The sequence below is a fragment of the Gadus macrocephalus genome, chromosome 7 (genome assembly GCF_031168955.1).
Source record: "Gadus macrocephalus chromosome 7, ASM3116895v1".
Lineage (NCBI taxonomy): Eukaryota > Metazoa > Chordata > Actinopteri > Gadiformes > Gadidae > Gadus > Gadus macrocephalus.
In genome coordinates, this window is record NC_082388.1 from 6133703 (window position 1) to 6153991 (window position 20289).

At 46.0% G+C, this 20289-nt stretch overlaps 1 protein-coding gene across 2 annotated transcripts in view; it reads right to left on the bottom strand.

Moving 5' to 3' along the window:
• Positions 1 to 186: 186 nt before the first annotated feature.
• Positions 187 to 20289, bottom strand: part of LOC132460637 (filamin A-interacting protein 1-like) — a 34558-nt gene continuing 14455 nt past the window's right edge. The window contains exons 4-5 of one of the 2 annotated variants that reach the window (XM_060055424.1): positions 7989 to 10860; positions 187 to 1137 (exon numbers count right to left, since the gene is read on the bottom strand). In XM_060055424.1, the coding sequence (XP_059911407.1) occupies positions 898 to 1137; positions 7989 to 10860 (3112 nt within the window). In that variant the 3' untranslated portion in view covers positions 187 to 897. Of the gene's footprint in view, positions 1138 to 7181; positions 10861 to 20289 lie in introns of those variants that run through there. The other variant, XM_060055423.1, reaches the window with a different exon arrangement.

Genomic DNA, 20289 nt, shown 5'->3' on the forward strand with positions numbered 1-20289 from the left:
TTTTTTACTGTATTTGTCTCCAGTTAAGTAAGGAATAGGGGATGCTTTATTAATCTGATTTAGAAATACAGTATAATAAAAATACAGTATGTGTTTAAATGCTCTTTTTCAAAGCTTAAAAGCATTTTAGTGTGTATTTTATCTAGTTTTATCTTTAGAAGTTTGAATTTGAAAGTGTTCATTCAGTAAAAGGTATAAAATTAATCTTTATTGATCAACGAAAATAGCAAAAATGTTACACATGACAGATTATTGCTAATGACTGACAACATTTTATCAACACAGCTCTGTTTTACATTTAAAACACCTCTTTCTAAAATACGTTGATTTGAACCCAAACCTGAGAGTTGAATAAGTTTGTTAATAGGTTAGTTCCCAACAAAACTGACATTCACAATAAACATACATTTTATCCGATAAATGTCCACACAGCGTTTATATCTTGTCTGTAAATAAAAATACTCAAAATGTCTAAAATAATTAAAGTTTACCTATTTACGAAAAGATCTCTTGCCTTAATGCCTCTATAATAACTCACCGAATGCCTTTTAAAAGATAAAATCACTTAACATTCATGGAACATCGTATCACGTTGTAGAATAGGCTTCAGAACAGTAAGTATAGGATAACAGTAAGTGTATGATCAGTATATGCTAGTTAGTCCACTATATTAATGTATAATAAATGGTGGAAACTTAGCTAGTTAGCTAACAACTTCTAACACAGAATTACAAATATTCTAAATGTAAGAGAGAGAGAGAGAGAGAGAGAGAGAGAGAGAGAGAGAGAGAGAGAGAGAGAGAGAGAGAGAGAGAGAGAGAGAGAGAGAGAGAGAGAGAGAGAGAGAGAGAGAGAGAGAGAGAGAGAGAGAGAGAGAGAGAGAGAGAGAGAGAGAGATCACAGCTTCCTATTGGCTAAGTTGGGGTTGTTATTGTTGATGGAGGCAGTGCCGGGGATTGTTGTAGTCTTGGCATTGAGGAGGTCTTTCCCTTGCGTCATTGGGCCCCTGGTCTTCAGTCCCCTGGGGGTCTGCGGCCCCGGGGCCACCCCCGGGTTGGGGTTGCCCTTGGGGGAGCCGCACCCTCTGGGTTTGGGGATTCGGGTGGGGCCTGACCGACGGAGTGCTTCGGCCGATACCTGGGGAGGGAGACAGTTGGGATTGTGTCTGCCATTTTGAACCAGGTAAGGGGGGGAGGGAGGGGGGAGGGACAAGAGGGAGGGAGGAATGAAGAAGGGAGTGAGTGAGGAAGGGAGGGAGGGAGTGGGAGGTGAAAGCGAGGGAGGGAGGGAGGGAGAGAGGATGAGGTCAGTGTGGGGTGGGTGGGAGAGAGGGGGGGGGGGGGGAGAGAGAGAGAGAGAGATGCCAGTCCCATATTATACCACCAGGTGTGAGTGTGATTAGCCGTTGCAAGCCTTTGGAAAATTGGATCTGTGTTATGGTGACATCACTAGTGGCTGCATCTCTATCTCTCCTCTCTGTTGTCTATCTCTGTCTTTCCCTTTTGCTCTCACTCGCTCTCTCTCTCTGTTTCTCTCTAGCTCTCTCTGTCTGTGTGTTTGTAATAGGGGTGCCTTTAAAATGAATAAATAGAAGGGGTTTATGGAAGAGTGAGGTCGGCTTAGCTCAGGAGGTAGAGCAGTTGTCTTGTAACCGAAAGGTTGCTAGTTCGATTCCTAGCTGAGTGTTGATGTGTCCCTGAGCAAGACACTTAACCCTAACCGCTGCTGACGAGCTGGCTGTCGCCATGCATGGTTGACTCTGCCGTCGGTGTGTCAATGTGTGTATTAACCGATTTAAGTTGCTTTGGATAAAAAGCGTCTGCTAAATGGCCTAATTTTGAGTGGTGACGTGGTGTAAAATTGACCTTATAATTCCGTTCACGATCACCATTCTGAAAGTGGGCGCTAGATGACGCCAGATCCACACATATAAGATACTTTTATCTACTTACTTTTATTGCACTATTTTGGCTGCGCTTTTTTTTATCTTACTGCAGGAGGGTGAGAGAGGGAGAGTGAGATTTGAAATGCATTGGAAGTGAGAATATAAGTTTCTCATTTTAATAAAGCCCTTTGAAATTAGTAAAAATTTGAGGCGTTAACTTAAACCTTAAACTTATGTAAGTATGAACAAATGGAGTTGGAATTGGACAACAGACGATGCTGTCATTATTATTATTTTAAAGTTGTACACTATAACTCGCCTTTTCTTTCCAAGAGATTTCCCAAGAGTCAGTGGCGTAAATATCGACGGAGCAACCGGGGCCCAGTCGGTAAGGTAGGCTAACGCTGAGTGGAGGATGAGGGTGTGTGGCCAGTCACCTGTAACGTTAGCCTAAATGGTGGCATTAGCAGTTCTCTCGAGGTCTCTCTTGACTGTGCGTCTGTGTGTCCGAGCGTGTGTGTGTGTGCGTGCGCTTGCGTTTAGGGCACCGGGGCCTATCACCATGATGTTACACTGCTGCCCAAGACCTTCTAGCGCAAAGCCTGACATCTTATTTAACCCGACAGCTCTGCACCTTACACAGAGTTTCATCACAACCTACCGACATCTCTTCCCCTCCCCTCCGCCCTGACGCTTCGCCAAAAATACCTTGACGAACCCGATATTTGTCATTTTTTGCGGTGTTTGGACACACTAAACGTTTTCAAAACTTCAACAAAGCGCATCCTCGTAACGTGCGCCTCGTTCCCGCAGACTCCTGTGCCAAGTAGCAGAAAGCGCCGCCCCAGCTCCACTAATGAGACGTAAACACGAATGCGGTTCTGCGTGACATGTGCGAGATGTTTGGCTAGCAATCCCACGCATGACGCGCGCATAAAGTCTCGTCTAGATCAGTGGTTCCCAACCTTTTTTCTCCAGGGCCCCCCTAGTTCACTCCCCCCCCCCCCCCCCCCCCCCCATTCATTCATTAATGTGAACCTTGGGCTTGCATACCCACAGCCGGGGCTGGAGTGTCAGGTGTAATATGAATGCCAGCCAGTCTAAAGTCGTTGTGCACCTCCAGTCTGTTGCGCGCTTTTGTTTTGATGGCGACAAGTGTGCTGAATGGCAATAATGCATTTGCAACTTGATAGGAGTGACTTGTCGATAAGCTCCGCCCTCAAGCCTCGTTCAGACCAAAGATTCGCCTCGCAACGACTTGCAACTTGCGACTCCTTGCGACAAGACGGGCTGCGACGTTCTAAAAACTGGGCAGTTCACACTGCTGCACCGGGCGGCGACGTCAGGTGGTTTTCCTTTCAACCATGAAAGCTCTGGCACAGCTGAGAGCCTCAACAGCATCACCCTAAAAAGTAGCCTAACTTAGGTTTGCGAATAGGTTGCTTGAGCTAGCACCCCAATTTACCCTCCCGGACCCCTACACACATTGGTGGTTTATTGGGTTTCATTCTGATGTAAATGCGACGGCTCCGCGCTTCCGGGGGGGGGGGGCTTGGGTAGATGTGTTGATGCTGCGCTATCTGACAACGCAGCGATATCATCATGAGCAGTTCTAACTGGAGAGAAAGTGAAACCACGGACTGCTGATCATGTGAGAGAAGATAATGCAGTCGCAGTTTACCAAGACGTTAAAAGATGGTGCGATCTACGAGAGAGACGCAGAGTGTCGCAGAGAACTGTCATTAGGAGGCTTTTGTCGGGATAAAAAAACAAGTGGTCAGCAAGATAAAGAATATGTTGGCGTTTTTGCACATGTATATAGTTAATCGCGTTTGTTTAAAAGTTTTGAGTATACCCCTCCATAGCGTTGTGTAGTCCCTTTCGATTGATCCTGGAAGAAATTAAACCCTTTTTCGGCCAAAACCTCTCCAAAGCCTGCTTTGATATACTGTCAGCTGACATTTTTCCACATGTTTTTGTTATCGAGTCTGTTTTGTTTGTTCGAGTTCGTCGTGGTAACGACAGGGGGCGTGACTTAGCGACAGGTCTATTTTCAATCATGGGCCCCGTGAGATCTAAAATAGTTCTTTCAAGCTCGGATGAGCTGTTATAAAGTCAGGCACGGGCGCACTGCTGCTGCATTTGCTACATTCTGAAATTGCGGCATTGTTCGGACGTAAATTTTTTCTCTAGCCGTCAGAGGCTTCACACCCCCCCTTGGCTCTCTGGCGCCCCCCAGGTTGGGAAACACTGGTCTAGATTGTGTATCCGCGGGACGAGCAGCGAGCACAAAGCGCGCCCCCGCTTTGTGCCCCTCTCCTGCGCTGCTCTTTCCTGCAAGACCGGCACTGCCGTCGTCTCCACGGAAACCAAACAGCCGTTTTTTTTGGGGCCCTTGACTGAGAGAGAGAGAGAGAGAGAGAGAGAGACTGCTGCGCGAATGTGTGTCATAAACCGGCACACACACACATTAGAAAAACATTTGTTGTTACTTTTAGATTGTGTGTTCGTGTGCGTCTGTTTCTTTGTCTATCTGTCTACATCTGTGCCTGTCTGTCTGTCCGCCCACATGCATGTGGGCGTCTGTCTGTCTATGTGTGTGTCTGTCTACATATTTGTGTGTTTGTGGCCCCTACCCCGCTTGTGTTGTGTTGGCCCCTGAGTCAGAGAGGGTAACCAAGGTGACAGACGAGGGTCCCAGCTGCTGACTGGTTCGTCTCCCCCCCTTTATAGTGTGTTTTTTATTCCAGTTGTGTATCGGATTTCCTGGAGCGCATTCCTGCTCTGTCTCAATCAATCAAATACTTTATTCAAATCCTTAGAGGGGAGGGTATGTGTGTTTGTGTGTCGCTGTGTATATATATGTTTGTGTGTGTCTGTGTGTATAAATGTGTGTGTGTGTGCGTGTGTGGCTACATATGTGTGCTTGTGTGTGGGTCTGAGTATGTGCGTGTGTGTCTGTCTGTACCCACGTGTGTGTGTGTGTGTCTGTGTATGTGTGTGTGTGCCTACATGTGTTTGTGTCCGTGCGTGCATGCCTACGTGTGTGTGTGTGTGTCTGTGTATTTGTGTGTGTGTGGGTGTCTGTGTATGTGTGTGTGCATGCCTACATTTGTGTGGCTACATGTGTGCGTGTGTGTTTACGTGTGTGTGTGCGTGTGTTTACATGTCTGTGCATGTGTGTGCGTGTGTGTCTGTGTGTGTGCGCATGCCTACATGTGTGTGTGCTCGTCTACAATTTCATTTTCAGAACCTCACTCTTCTCATTCCGCTTGCGATTCCGACAGCATTTACTTTACATGGGACACGTAGAGACCTTGTTTATTGACTTAACCGTCTCTTAGCAACCAGCTGCACAGTTTTATCGGAAAGGAAGTTATCCTTCCCGCGCCTAATCTGAGTAGTCAATAGGTGTGTTCGAAACCACCTACTTGCTTACTGCTTACTACCTACTAAATATTTGGCTTACTTCTCGAATCCTTAAATAATGATTGAGTAATCCATTTGAGTATTCGACGTTCAGAAGACCGTCCTTACTTAACCACCTCAGATGAGGTGAATCAAATGACGTGTCAATAACCTACCGACCGGGCGCCGTTAATAAACATTATAAATAAATATATAAACGTCACATTTAACGTCACAGTACACCTTCAACCTAAGGATTTGCGGTGATATGTTAAAACAATTGTTAAACAATTATTAAAAGCACTGCTGCTGCGGCTCCCCGTTTAGCGCCATTGCTTCCACTGTTCTTTTGAATAGACGCAGTGCATTCTGGGGCAGTTTAGTACGTCTAGTAAGCTAGCGATGCTTACTCAAAATCTTTCCGGAAGTAGAAGACATTCGGATACTACTCGCTTACCTAAACTCGCTTACTAAGTTCTCGCTTACTCAATTTGACGTCATAGTTAGTAGGAGTAGTAAGCAAGTACGCGGTTTCGAACACACCCAATGACTCGATTCCGATCAAATTACCAGCTAGATCACACCTGCCTTCTGCAGTGCTAGTCATCAACTCAGGCAGCTGGGAAATTGAATGAAATGTTCCCAAACTATGTAGGATTATTTCATTTTTTTAATATATATATATTATAATTTTTTTGCATTGTTAAGGAGAGTTCAGAATACAAAAATGTCATTGCCAGCCATGACTGCTTAGTAGTGGTGCAATGGTTCCGTACGGATTAACCCTCATGGTTCGGGATGCAAGTGATCCGCGGATCGGCTGATAAAAAAAAAAGAAGAAAGAAAGTTGTGCGCTCACGTGATCAGCGCATGTTTATAGGGCAATTCCGGTATTTAGCACATTGAGCCCCATTTCTGGTTTGTCTAGGATGAAATATATAGTGGTTGACACACCGAAATGTTGACTATTGGTCCTGCCTCAGGTATTTGGCTCATTTCGATTTGCCCCTGCCTGCTTCAGAATGGCTGGCTTTGGGCATTCACAAACCTGTCCTTAAAACAACCATAAACATTAGTTTTCAGAAATGTGCAACTCACCGAGTGGTTAGTGGTGTTTGTTGATGTTCCTTATCAAGTATCATAGCAAAATACAGTTTCTGTCGTGTTTTATTTGGCGTTTCGTAAATCCCATTGAAACGGAAACCGAACTGGAGGCGGAAATGGGATGTTTATGTTTGGTTGTAGTCTTTTCACCCGGTTCTCTGTGCTTCCTTTTGGACCTTTTTTATTATTTACTTTCCATGTTAAAAAGAAGAAGTGATAATTATTTAGTTTAAATTTTTTTTTTTTTATGTTGACACAAGCAATTTTTTTTAATATTTACTATCCTCAAAGGAAGCAGGATTATTACCAAATGTATCACTTTTTTTTGCTTTTACACATTTGTAGATTTTATTTAAAGTCACATTTGTCTTGTTATCTTTTTCGTAGTTGTTGTTCCGAAAATGATCCGACCCGTGACTCAAAAACCGTGACACGATCCCAACCGTGAGTTTGTGATCCGTTACACCCCTACTGCTTAACCTTTTATTATATACATTATATTTCTGTCTGCTTTTAAGTCAGTTGGATCTCCATGGGTTCTGTGATGAGACTTTAACAACGCTATTCTACGTCGCACACGAAGCACACGAAATCGTTAGGATCAACATTTAATCTTCCAGCATTCCCACACTTTGTCACTCTCTCTCTCTCTCTCTCTCTCTCTCTCTCTCTCTCTAAACACCCAAACTTGACTTTAATGGCTCTGTTACTCCTAAGCTCCAGAGTGAGATGTAAGGGGAATGTTATGAAGTTATGCATCATGCAAATGAAAACACAAAACCAATTTATTCAAATCAAACATGTGCTTGTATTTTCATGGGCAAAATATTTTTTTGGACATGATCAAAACATGCTTATTTGGGGTGAGTGTGAAACAGCAGGCTGTCAAAGTCAAACTCAACCCTAAAACCCACTTTGTACACTTATTTATAAAAGGAAAAAACACGATCTCAGGTTAAGCCATATAAAGTAATGAAAAAAAGTTACAAATCAGATGTTTCGGACTACATGTTCGATATTCCAGCCTAACACAAGTCAGTGCACAACAAATTAAAAACGACCCCAACTCCAACACCTTAAAAACCTTAAACACCTTCAAATCCTCTTTCATGCAACAGCAAAAACACATTTTCGAACCCAAATCCAGGGAGAGCACACCAACCGATAAAAAAAAGTGTGTGTATGTGTGTGTGTGTGTGTGTGTGTGTGTGAGAGACTACATGTGTGTGTCTGTCTGTCCCTACATGCGTGTGTTTGTTCCTACCTGTGTGGGTGCGAGCGTGCCTACATGTGTGTATGTGTGTCTCTACATGTGTGCGTGTGTGTGTTTAAAATAACAACAACAACACAATCATGAGTCCTCTAGTAACACAACGGGGAAACACTGAGGAAGAGCAACCGAAGGCACCGGGGGCATTGATACAGGGGTACTGGGTGAACCGGAACTAACTGGTGTTTGGAAGGTATATGGGATGGAGATGGGGGGAACCACTGTAACTAAGGGTGGTTGGAAGGTATTATGGGATGGAGCTGGGGTGTGGAGGCGGGTCTTTCTGAGGGGGAGGCGTGGTCAATCGTTGCTGTTACTTACGGTAATGTGGGCCGGCCTTTGTACAGGGGGGGGTGTGGGCTTAATGACGATGCTACTCATGACCTTGGCACCGCCCTTGGGGGGCGTCCGCTGATCCTGAGGTGCGGGTGGGGCGTGGCTTGGGGTGGGGCTGACTCCGCCCCCGCTGTTGCCGCTAACAACGCTTTGAATAAAGGGCGCGCCCAGGTGGATGTGGATCTTGTTGTCCTCGGTGGTGAACACGTTGGCCCCTCCCCCCGTGCTGTTGGCCCTCTGGACCTGCCAGTGGGGGGGCTGGGCCACGCGGAACATGCCGCCGACCGCAACCTCCGCCGCCGCCGGCTCGGGCGTCGCTGTGGTTACCGACACGATCTGGATGGGCGACATCCCCCGGTCACAAGGCGGCGTCCCCCCCCCCGCGGGGGAGTCCGGGGTCCGCGTCCGGGGGGAGTAGGCGGTGGCCATGGTCAGCGGGGAGGGAGCCCGGTTGGGCGAGCAGAGACCCTCGTGCAGCGGCGAGCGTTTGGCCCTCGATGACGGCGACACTGACTTGTTGCCAGGGGAGACGGAAGCGTTCTGGATGATGGTGATCCTCGGCTTGCCCGCTCCCCCCCCGCTGGTGGGGATGACGGCAGTGCTGGTGTACGACGGTGCCGTCTCCACAGCAACCACCCCCAGGGAGCCTATCCCCAACAGGGCCGTGTTCAACCGGGGTTCAGGGTTCACCTTGATGTGCAGGGGTCGGCCGGGGTTGTTGCTTAGCAAGACATCGCTTTGCTGCTGCGGCTGCTTCGGACCCCCGTGGTGGTTCCCGTTGAGCCTGGTGGCCCCTGGCAACGCCTTCACATTGACCAGCGTCGGGGGCGGGGTCAGTGGGAAGCGCGCCGCTCGGATGAGGCTGTTGTTGCGGTTGTTCGCATCGGTCCGCCGCGAGGGTCCACACTCATTTTCGCTCTCGCTCTCACTCCCCTCCTCCTCCGACTCGCCTGCGTCGTACAGTCTCCCGTTGACCACCGCCCGCTCCAGCGGCTCCTCTGTAGAGCAACGGGACCCCAGGAAATCAACCGCATCCGTCTGCACCTCCTTTGTGGAGACGTGAAGGTCCGAGAACCGTCGACCACTCATCCCCGGGCGCAGGCTCTTGCTGAAGCGTCGGTATCTCTCAAGCTCCCCGGTCAGGGTCTCCATCTCCCGGGCCAGTTCCTTATTCCGCACTTCCTGCTGTGTGAGCCTCCTCTGCTGGGTCGACTGGTCGTTCTTCATGCGGCAGATGTTCTCCTCCGTCCCCATGAAGTCATGGATCTTCTCCTTTAGGGCCGAGACCTCGCGGGTCAGGTGGCCCGACTTGGCCTCCTCCTCCTTCAGACGCTTGTAGAGCACCTGCTCCTGCCCGCACTCCCTCTTCTGGTAGTTTGACAGCTCTGTGCGTGACGCAGCCAGCTCGCCCCGCAGCGTCTCGGCCGTCTCGTGCTCTTCGGCAAAACTCTTCTCAAGCAGCTTGCGCTCCTCCGTCTTCAGCGGTTCGCCCTCCACCCTCTCCACCACCTCCTGCGCCTTCACGTCCTTGAGTTTACTCCGGAGACGCTCCACCTCCTGGGTCAGCTCCTTCACCTTGTTGTCTTCCTGCTGGAAGCGCTTGGCATTGATGGACGCGTTGATCGGCTCCTTTTTCCCCTCGCTGTTGCTCCGGAGGTACTCCCTCTCGATGCCTTCCAGCGTCTGCAGCCTCTTCTTCATCATGCCCACCTTGGCCTCCAAGTCCTTGCTCTTCCCCTCCTCGACGTTCAGCCTCGCCCTCAGCTCGTCCCGTTCCCTCGCTGCCCTGCATGCTTTCTCCTCCAGTTCGGCCTTCGACTTTAGTGCCTTCCGGCTCTCCTCGATTAATCGCTCGGTGACTGAGTTCACCATCTCCTGCTCAGCCTGCAGTTTCCCCGAGCTGTTCAGCACCTTGCTCTCCATCTGCCTCATCCTCTCCGCCGTACTCTTCCGCTCGTCCACCAGCAGCACGGTGAGTGTCTTCAGCTTGGCGAGGTCCTCCCTCAGGCCCACCTCTGTCCTGCCCAGCTGGGCCTCCGCCGCCTCCAGCTCCTTCACCTTCTCCCTGAGCACCTCCAGCTCCCCAGCCACCATCTTGGAAACCGTCCGCTCCCTCTCCAGGTTGCTCTTCAGTGAGCCGCACTCCACTTTGCTCTTCCCGAATGCGTCCTCCAGCCTCTCCAGCTCCAGGATGCGCTGGTTCAGCTTGTCCACCTCTGTCTTCAGCCCGCGGCTCTGCCCTGCCTCCTTCTCCAGCTTCCGGTTCAGGTCGCGGCATTGCTCCTCCATGCGAATCAACTCCTCGTCCTTCCCTTCCATCTCCAGCACCCTCCGCCTCAGCTCCTCCACCTCCGACGCCAGCCCCGAGTTTCCGCCCTCCCCTCGCCCGATCTTGTCCCTGAGCTCCTGCAGCTCCTCCTCGGCCCGTCGCAGGGTCTTGTTCGTCTCTTCCAGTTCGTCCAGTTGTCGACTCAGTGCAGACAGCCTCTGCCGCAGCACGCGGTTCTGGGCGTCCTCGCCCGCCAGCTTGGCCGTCATGGCCTCCTGCTCCTGGTGGTGTCCGACAGCGAGGTCGCGGAGTTCCGACTCAAGGCGGAACACCTTAGACTCCTCCTCCTTCAGGCGGGCGGCGGCAGAGGCTAGCTCCTCCTTGGTCTTGGCGCCGGCCGAGGAGAGCTCGTTGACTGTGGCGGTTTGGCGGCCGAGTTGCTCGGTGAGGCGTTGCTGCTCGTCGACGACCAGTAAGGCAAAGGACTTGAGCTTGGTCAGCTCCTCCTTGAGGGCGCAGACCTTCTTGTTGTGCTCCTCCTCCTTGCGCTCCTGGTACGCCTTCTCCTGGTCCAATAGGAGTTTTAGCCTGAGGGAGAAAGGAGGAGATGTTAGAGAAGTTCTGCGGGATTTTGGATCGTGCTGCAGTAAATGAAAGTGCTTTTTGTTCCACCTCTGTTACATTTACATTAAGGGGATTTAAATATAAATATTAGAATAAACACAAGCATATATATTAACATATATGTATGCAAACAACACAGCCATGTGGAAGAGAGATTGTGATTACATTCAACAGCGCATTGCATAAATTACTTTTACAGTGATTACGTTTACAGAAGTTGAAGTATTTACATGAATTCATGAGGATTAATCTCAGAAATAATTTCCTCACTGATGATCCATTGCTAGCTTTACAATTTAATTTTAGGGCGTGTGGCAGACGCTTTCATCCTAAGTGACCAACAACCTTTCATTCACACACCGATGGTGGAGTCAACAATGCAGGTGCCTTGCTCAGGGACACCTTGACACTCGCCGGGGATGAAACTAGCAACCTTCTGGTTACCAGTCAATCCACTCTACCTCCTTAGCTCCTGACCGCCACAAATCGAATACATCAGAAACTGTAAGTGCTTGGCACTTGTTTCTATGAAGATCCTTTCTATTCCAACAGCAATATGTTGTTATTTCTCTCTCATCTGACAAATGTAATTATTGTAAGTCGCTTTGGATAAAAGCGTCTGATAAACTCCCTAAATGTTAATGTGAATGTAAAATTTGATTCTGCTTGGCTCAAATTAAATTGCTTTTCATTCCACATCTGTTATAAATCGCACACATCTGAAACATTGTGTTTTTCACTCATACGTCGGAATACTTGTGGGTTTGAATTCCGAGCTACTCTCCTTTGTTTCAAGGAGATCCAAGCCTTTATAAAGAAAACATTTTTTCCCAAAGCTACTCTGACCTGACCGAGATCTGAGGTCATGGAAAATTCACCAGGTCATAAAAAAACCTTCCCCTAGTAAGCATCTCAGGTCTGGCTCAAAATAGCCTTTCTTTCTCTCTAGCTCTGCCAGCGGCCCTGTTAAACGGTGAGTAAATTTGTCGGTTATTCCTGGTGAACATCAAGTCATGGCCTTGATCCCAGGACACCCAGTACAGCTTTTCCACTGACGTCTGGGACGGAAGAGAAGGCTTTGAACAAACAAGAGAGAGGAAGCACGTCTCAAACTGGGCGACAGTAGCTTAGGAGGTAGAGCGGGTTGACTGTTCACCGGAAGGTTGCTAGTTCGATGCCTGGCTCCTCCTTGGTGTCGAGGTGTCCCAGAGCAAGGCACCTCACCCTGACTGCTCCTGACGAGCTGGCTGTCACACTGAAGGGTCGACTCCACCGTCGGTGTGTCAATGTGTGTGTGAACCGTTGTGAATCGTATTCGGTAAAAGCGTTTGCTAAATCCCCTAAATGTAAATGAAACATGCTGTAACAAGCACTCATTTCCTTCGAGAATGTTCCTGGATAACGTTTACTACTCAGATCAGTTAATTCCGATCGATTAATTCCAATTTTGACAAGACATTTGTAATGTTGCTTCCCCAAGTTCTACGGATGTTTCTGGAAACTGTTAGCCAATGGGCATTCAGAATGGGTTTGCGCACATCCACAGGCGTTTTCCCCGGTTACCGGTGTTCCGGGGGGTCTGCCGAGTGTGTGTGTGGACGTCTCGCATCCTTTATTCTAACCCAGAGTGTGTGTTTACTGAAACACTCCTACTCCTTCTTGATACTCACCTTCTCTCACTTTGCGCTCACCACCTCTTTGTGCATTTTTTTTTTTTTTTTCCTCCTCTGTCATTACTTCTCGCTTTCGCTATCCCCCCCCCCTCTTGTTCACACACAACTTCGCTCACTGCCTCCCCTCCCTCTCTTTCTCATGTCCTTTCTCTCTCTCGTCTTACTTTCTCCCCGCCTCTCTCACTCTCACTCTCTCTCCCTCTCTTTCTCATCTTCTCTCTCTCTCTATCTCTCTCACACACCTTCTCTCTCTCTCCCCTCCATTCTCTCTCTCTCTCTCTTTCTCACACCTTCTCTCGTTCCCTCTCCCCCCTCTCTTCCTCCCTCCCTTCCTCCCCTCCATTCTCTCTCTCTCACACCTTCTCTCTCTCTCTCTCCCCTCCCTTCTCTCTCTCTCTCTGTCTCTCTGTCTCTGTCTCTCTCTCTCTCTCTCTCTCTCTCTCTCTCTCTCTCTCTCTCTCTCTCTCTCTCTCTCTCTCTAACTGTGTTGGCGTGTCTCCGTGGCGATCTTTCTGTTTACTTTAGCGTGTTATCTCGGCGGTCCATGTTTTACTAATGATGTCATCGGGCTGTCCGTACTGACAAATGGTACTGGCCTCTGGATCAACGCTCACAGATGCACACACACACACACACACACACACACACACACACACACACACACACACACACACACACACACACACACACACACAAACAATATGAAATGAATGACGGTGCTATGCTTTATGAATGACCACAGAGAAACAGACGCACAAACAGACACATACACACACTTTGATCTACACACACTCATGCACAAACACACACACACACCAACACAGAAACAGACCCACAAACGTACACATAGCCAAACACACACAGAAACAAACAAAGGTGCATACCAGAGATGGAAATTAACTTTTTTGCCCACCAGCCACTGTGGCAGGTAGATTTAAAAATCTAGCAGCCACTCATCTTTTTTACCAGCCACTTTTTATATGCTATATATTTTTTTAATATATGCGTACATTTTAAACAATATAATAGTAACAATAGATAACAAAGTGTTTTTCATACACATCTTTTTTTCCATCAGAAGTGAATTTTACTGTAAGTAGGTTCTACCAAGGAACTGAGTTGAAAACGTCACACTCTTACCGCATATGATAAACAATACACAGGTGTCTGCCATGTTAAGTCATGTTTATTTCAAAGGTGTTACGATGACAAGTTTGGAGATAATTCATCTATACAAAGTATAAAAAACTTTTCAATAAAAAACAAATTGACATATTAACAATAAAACAACATGCATGGCTACACCATCATAACATGTTATTTACATGTGACTGCATACAAATGTGTCCACAGACCTGGTAACTACCGTATGATAGTAAGCATTATTGGCCCTTAACACTAATATTCAGAAAAAACACGGCCTCAAAAGGCTATTGGCTTAAGGAATACAAGTCGAGGCATATACTTGAACTTTATACCCTAAACTTTTAAACGTTGCAAACGTGCAAAAACATAATTATATATTTATGTGGCATTCAGTCCAATGCTGAAAATATATCTGTGGCATTAGGCCAATGCTGTGGTAATGTGTGTAAAGTATGACCAAGTTTTTCTTTCTGTTCAATAGTCTAGGTAGAACTTCATCAATCCCCTGTAGGAGAAATGTGTTAATATTTGTCCCTATAAAACAATAATGGTAAAAAAATAAATACAAAACACGACGGTAACTGAGTAAGTCAAACCGTCCAATCTGAAGGCTCTACTTAACCACTCCCCCTACTCACTTCCACCAATGCAAAGCAAACAGAACTGAGTAGGGGAGGGCGTAGCCTAACTAGTTTGTGAACGACCCAGAGAAACGCAACGCAAATTCAATGTGAACATGTATGAGGCTTTAATAAAATCCAGAACGATTTTGAATTTCCGCAAAAAAAAAAAAAAAGAGGACATGCCCGGACATGCCCTCAAAAAGAGGGCATGTCCGGGCAAAAGAGGACGTCTGGTTACCATACGTACGGGAAACACATTTGATTCCTACCTGTAACACTGTTAAATAGCGGCCCAAATTGGTGGGCGCTATCCTGGTAATTTCTCTGCATGAGAAATACGAAGTGTGGCGTGTGAGCGTGTGCATGGGTTGAATTCATGGGGCAAGCCCCAGGAATCTCCCACTTCCGGCTTCCATGAAAGAGAACCAAACTAATTCACAGTCACCCTGAAAGTAGTTCGCTAGTAGTAGCGCTTTAGTCAGAGAATTCTGAGAAATCTGAATGCTGACTAAATTCTCAGAATTCTGACACTGCAAATTATTGCACGCTAGTGAACTACTTTTAAAAAAACTCGACATCGCGACCAGGCCACAAATGACTGGTGAGAACCTTCTTAAATGAACCTTTAATGCTGGATTTAATTATCAGAATTCGGATTGATCCAAGTATTCTGACTTTATTATCAGAATGCTGAATTTTATCTCACATTTCAGACTTTATTAGCCTATTCGATTTCTGAATTAAAATTTTTGTGATGAATAATCTACATTTGTACAGTTGATGTGCAGCACTTTAATTCCCGTCAATTTTTTTTTCCTAACACCAACACTTCCACAACTATGCCCATGTTCCTGACTGCTATATACAAAACCATTTATAGCGCATCTATTTTTCGGCTGGGTAGTGATAGTCGCCCTAAATGCAGCTTTAATTTGGGCTCTGATTCTGAATGAATGCCTCTGCTAAACTGTGTGAATAAATAAAGGGAACTGAAATCTAAAGAAGACACGTGGTTTTGATGTACCGGTGAATTCCAGCTGAAAGTGGAACATTGCTGCCATCATGGGAAATTAATGTAGCCTAGGCCTATTGTAAGTAGCTTTAAATTCCTTGTTCTTTTGTTGAACATATCCCCCACTAGATTCCCCCACCCCCACACAGATTTTGTCCTGTAGAAACCGATATGCCCTCTCAACCACAAAATGTTTGAGTCACTTCTATTGAAGTAAATCTGTGCCATCGGATTTTGAAAATAAAAAGCCATTGAACTCTAAGCACTGAATATTTATGCATTTAAATAACATATCTGGATTTGAATTTAACTCCTATTCAGCTTTATTTTTCAATGTTAAAAATTCAAAATCAAATATTCAACGTTAAAAATTCAACGTGGGGACGTTGATTACATTGAAATTCAAATCCAGATACGTTATTTCAATGCATAAATATTCAGTGCTTAGAATTCAATGGCTTTTTATTTTCAAAATCCGATGGCACAGATTTACTTCCATACACTTCTCCTTCGTCATGCTTAACTGATCATACCTCTCTCTCGTTGGTTACACAAATCTTACCATGGACACCCAGAACCCCTCTCAAATTTCAGCCAGCCAGACAATTCACGTCTGTTAATTTATGAATGGAATTCTGAACGTGTCCCGCCTCCGAAATAGCCTGGCTATAGCCATGCTGCCTTGCGAGCGATTTCATTCCACGCTGCGAGGCAGCCTGGATTCCATGGATCCGATTTTCGCCTGAGATGGGGAACCAATCACAGACCGGGGAGGGACGGCAAGACGATGACGACGTCTATTCGACACACCCATCGTCTTCTTCCGAATTGCTTGTGTCTCACGCATGGACATAAGAGCTGTGTTCGAAATTGTTCCCTGTACACTCACTCACTATATCCTAAATAGTGTTCATGATATAGTGCACTAATATAGGAAACGAACAAACGTGTGGCGGGTGTTAATTTCCATCCCTGGTGCACACACACACACACACACACACACACACACACACACACACACACACACACACACACACACACACACACACACACACACACACACACACACACACATACCTACTCACAAACACACACATACACCCACAGACACACACACAGGAACAAAAGCCCACACATTCACCCTTACACACACTCGCACACACAAAAACACACAGACACACACAAACTCACACACCAACCCATCCGTGGCATACTGGTGAAGGAGTTGGACTGGTAACTGGAGGGTGGCCAGTTTCAAATCCTGAAAAAATCCACGGATGAGGTGCCCTTGAGCAAGGCATCTGAAACCCCCACCTGCTCCCCGGGGGCTGCACCGCGGCAGCCCACTGCTCCGGTAGTGTCGGTGTGCCCCCATGTGTGTGCCCCCATGTGTGTGCCCCCATGTGTGTGGACCTCTGTGTGTGTATGTGTTTCACCGGCTACCCGGATGGGTCAAACGCAGAGAAAGAATTTCCCCCTAAAAAGGGATGAATAAAGGACTTAACTTAACTTAACAACCCCTACACACAGAAAACACATCCACCCACAGAGACTCACACACACAAAAATAAACAGACACACAGCGCACTCGCACACACGTATGTTCACACACACCCTCGCCCCTACACACGCAGACACACACACACACACACACACACACACACACACACACACACACACACACACACACACTAACCCTAACACAGATACACAAACCCAGACCCGGAACCAGGCTTTTAGTGCCTAATGGCCATGCCTCTCCCAATCCCCCCCCCACCCACCCACCCACCCACACACACACTGTCTGTCTGCCTGTCTGTCTCTCTAACCCTCTCACTGTGATTGGACGGCACTGTGGATCAGAGTGAGCGTACGTTAAACTGCTGACCACTGATTGCTCAACGAGCAACAGGTGTGCAGCCTCCCCCAGCCCCCAGAGTCCAATCACACTCCAGGTGAGGCTGCTGAGACCACACCCTAGTTCTCCCTTTCACTCTTCCCCTTTCTCTCCCTTTTTCTCCCCCATTTCTCTCCCCTTCTCTCACCCGCATTTTCTCTTTCTCTCACACACACACACACACACACACACACACACACACACACACACACACACACACACACACACACACACACACACACACACACACACACCTATCACCCTACATCAGTGTTAATCCCCTCCCTACTCCACTCTGATAACATCAAGCGATAGCGCTTGATGTTATTTGATCTTTCCCACCACTGGGGGTATGATAAACACTCCGTTGCCGGGGGTTACCTAACTGGTTGTTCCTCGAACCCTCGTCACGCAGACAGGTCCAGCCTCGTTGATAAGAGGTTGTATCTACAATTAGGTCAGGGTTAGAAGGTTTAAATCAAGAATACAAATATAATGCGTTCTTCATTATAGCACAGATTCTCTCTCTCCTTGTGTTTAGCTACTGTCTATCCCTCTCTTCTCCCCATCCAATCCTAACTTCCATCCACTCTCAAACCGTCAGCTCCCTGCTGCTGCTGATGTCATTTCCTCTACACACTTGGGTAAGGCCACACACACACACACACACACACACACACACACACACACACACACACACACACACACACACACACACACACACACACACACACACACACACACACACACACACACACACACACACACACACACACTCACCCACTCCTTCTGAAATGCTTATCTCCTAAACAAATGTAAAACCTAAAACCAAAGTCCAAGTCGGAGTACACAAGATCTACAACATCAATGCTAGATTACTATACTACAATAATATTTTACTATTAATATTGTGTAAGTGTGTGCATTGTCTAGGGTGGAATTAATAACTAACAAATTATAATTAACAACACTGGAAACTTATTTGTAATTACTATTATTTCCTGGATTGTCTTCAACACAAAGCAGAGAATTATAACTAATGACATTTTAATTTGTTTTGTACATCTCAAATTAAATAGATCCAATTTTTAATCATCCTTACAAGCAAATTATATTCCAGTGCTTTTGTTGGTGTCAACTGTACTGGGAACTATTACAGTTGAAAGAGCAGCAAAGTGTTGCTGTTCTTATTTTCTGAATTCTGCCTAAATTATTCTCTCACTTTTTGAGATATATCTTCATTGTTGGAATCACTTTTTCTAAGTCGCCTTTGGACCAAAGTGCCTGCTATTGAATTGAATGCAACATAACATTCATTCAGCATTACACATTCCCTGGGACAAAATATCCGAGCACAGAATTTCTTCACCTGATCTAAAAAATATATTTAAATCTGTGTATGTATTAAAGAAAAAAGCAATTGTAACTCCATAACTGTCCTCAACAGTGTCTGTATGAAACATTTAAACAACTTAAAGGCATTTACCGGTACACAACTGAAAAGTTATGGTTAAACCCATTAAACTCTTCCGACATTTAATCAAACGTTATTGCGGTAGAAATAAACGGTTGCAACAGAGTTTCAACCAAAAAAGAAAACAAAGTCTGAGTTTACCTTTACATTCAGGGCGCTTTTATCCAAAGTGACTTACAATAAGTACATTTGTCGGACGAAAGAGAAGCAACAATATATCTCTTTCGGTACGGTAAGGATGTTCATAGAACCAAGTGCCAAGCACTATCCATCACTAGGTTAACCCATTCCCCAGACACCTCAAAGATAGCTAGCATATGACGTTACACAACAAGTGACTTAAAGAGATGAACCATAGGAGGAACTCGGGACAGTCTCCAAAAGTTACAACAACACAACGAATCCTCTCTCATCTCATCCATAACGGCTGTTTCATATTTACATTGAAACATCTGTCCATCGTGACCTAACACCAGGCGGATCCAACTCTGTCCTAAACATCTGTACGTCCCAGAGAACATCACCGGAGACAACACCGACCTGAGCGACCTGAAATCCTCTGTTGTCGAACTTCTTTCTCTGGCTTGATAAGTCTTTCCATTAGAAAGACTTATCAACGATAAGTATTTCTAATGATAATAATAATAATAATAATAATAAGTATTCTATTGAGTTAGAGGTTTGTCTCTCAGTGTTAGGGCGATCTCAGCAAAGGATGTTATAAAACACAGGTAAAGTTATCTTAACTCAGAAGGTTTTAATGCTACTAGTTAAGTTATCTTATCCAAGCAGGCTATAATAACACTATCTAAATCCAGAAGGTTTTAATGAAACTGGTTAAGTTATCTTAACCCCGGTTTTAAAAACTGGTTAAAATATTTTAACTCAGAATGTTTTAATAATACTAGTTAATTTATCTTAACTCAGAAGGCTATAATAATACTAGTTAAGTTATCTTAACTCAGACTGCTATAATAATACCAGTTAAGATGATCTAAACATATATATATTGACATACAGGATACCTGTGTTTCAATTATGGCACCTATTGCACTCCTGAACATCCCTGGAAGAAGTTTTTTCTCGCCCTTATGGGGGCTAGGGTAAAGGGGGGTGTCATAAATATTTGGCCTGTTAGGTCCTTGGAGACTGTTATGGTGATTAAGGGCTATACAAATAAAATGTAATTGAATTAAAACACAGTAGGTTATAATAATACCAGTTAGGATGATCTAAACCCAGGAGGTTAAAACTTTAACACTGGTTAAGTTACCTTAACAGAAGGTTATAAAAACACTGGTTACGTTATCTCAACCCAGAGACACAAAGTTTGGATTAGGATCCATTGCAGTTAACATGTTGACAATTCTTGACAAGTTTTATCTCCTTTTTAAGTCCACAAAAAGTTTCTTGTTAACAGCCAGCGTGCCTACCTTGAGTTCCGTCCTCTCCCTCGCACCGGTCTAAAGGGTGTGTGTGTGATAGTCCCTCAGCACTCGCCCCCTCTCGCTCTCTCCCACTCTCTCTCGCCCCGGTCTAAATGATTATGATAGTCTCTGAGTACAAGC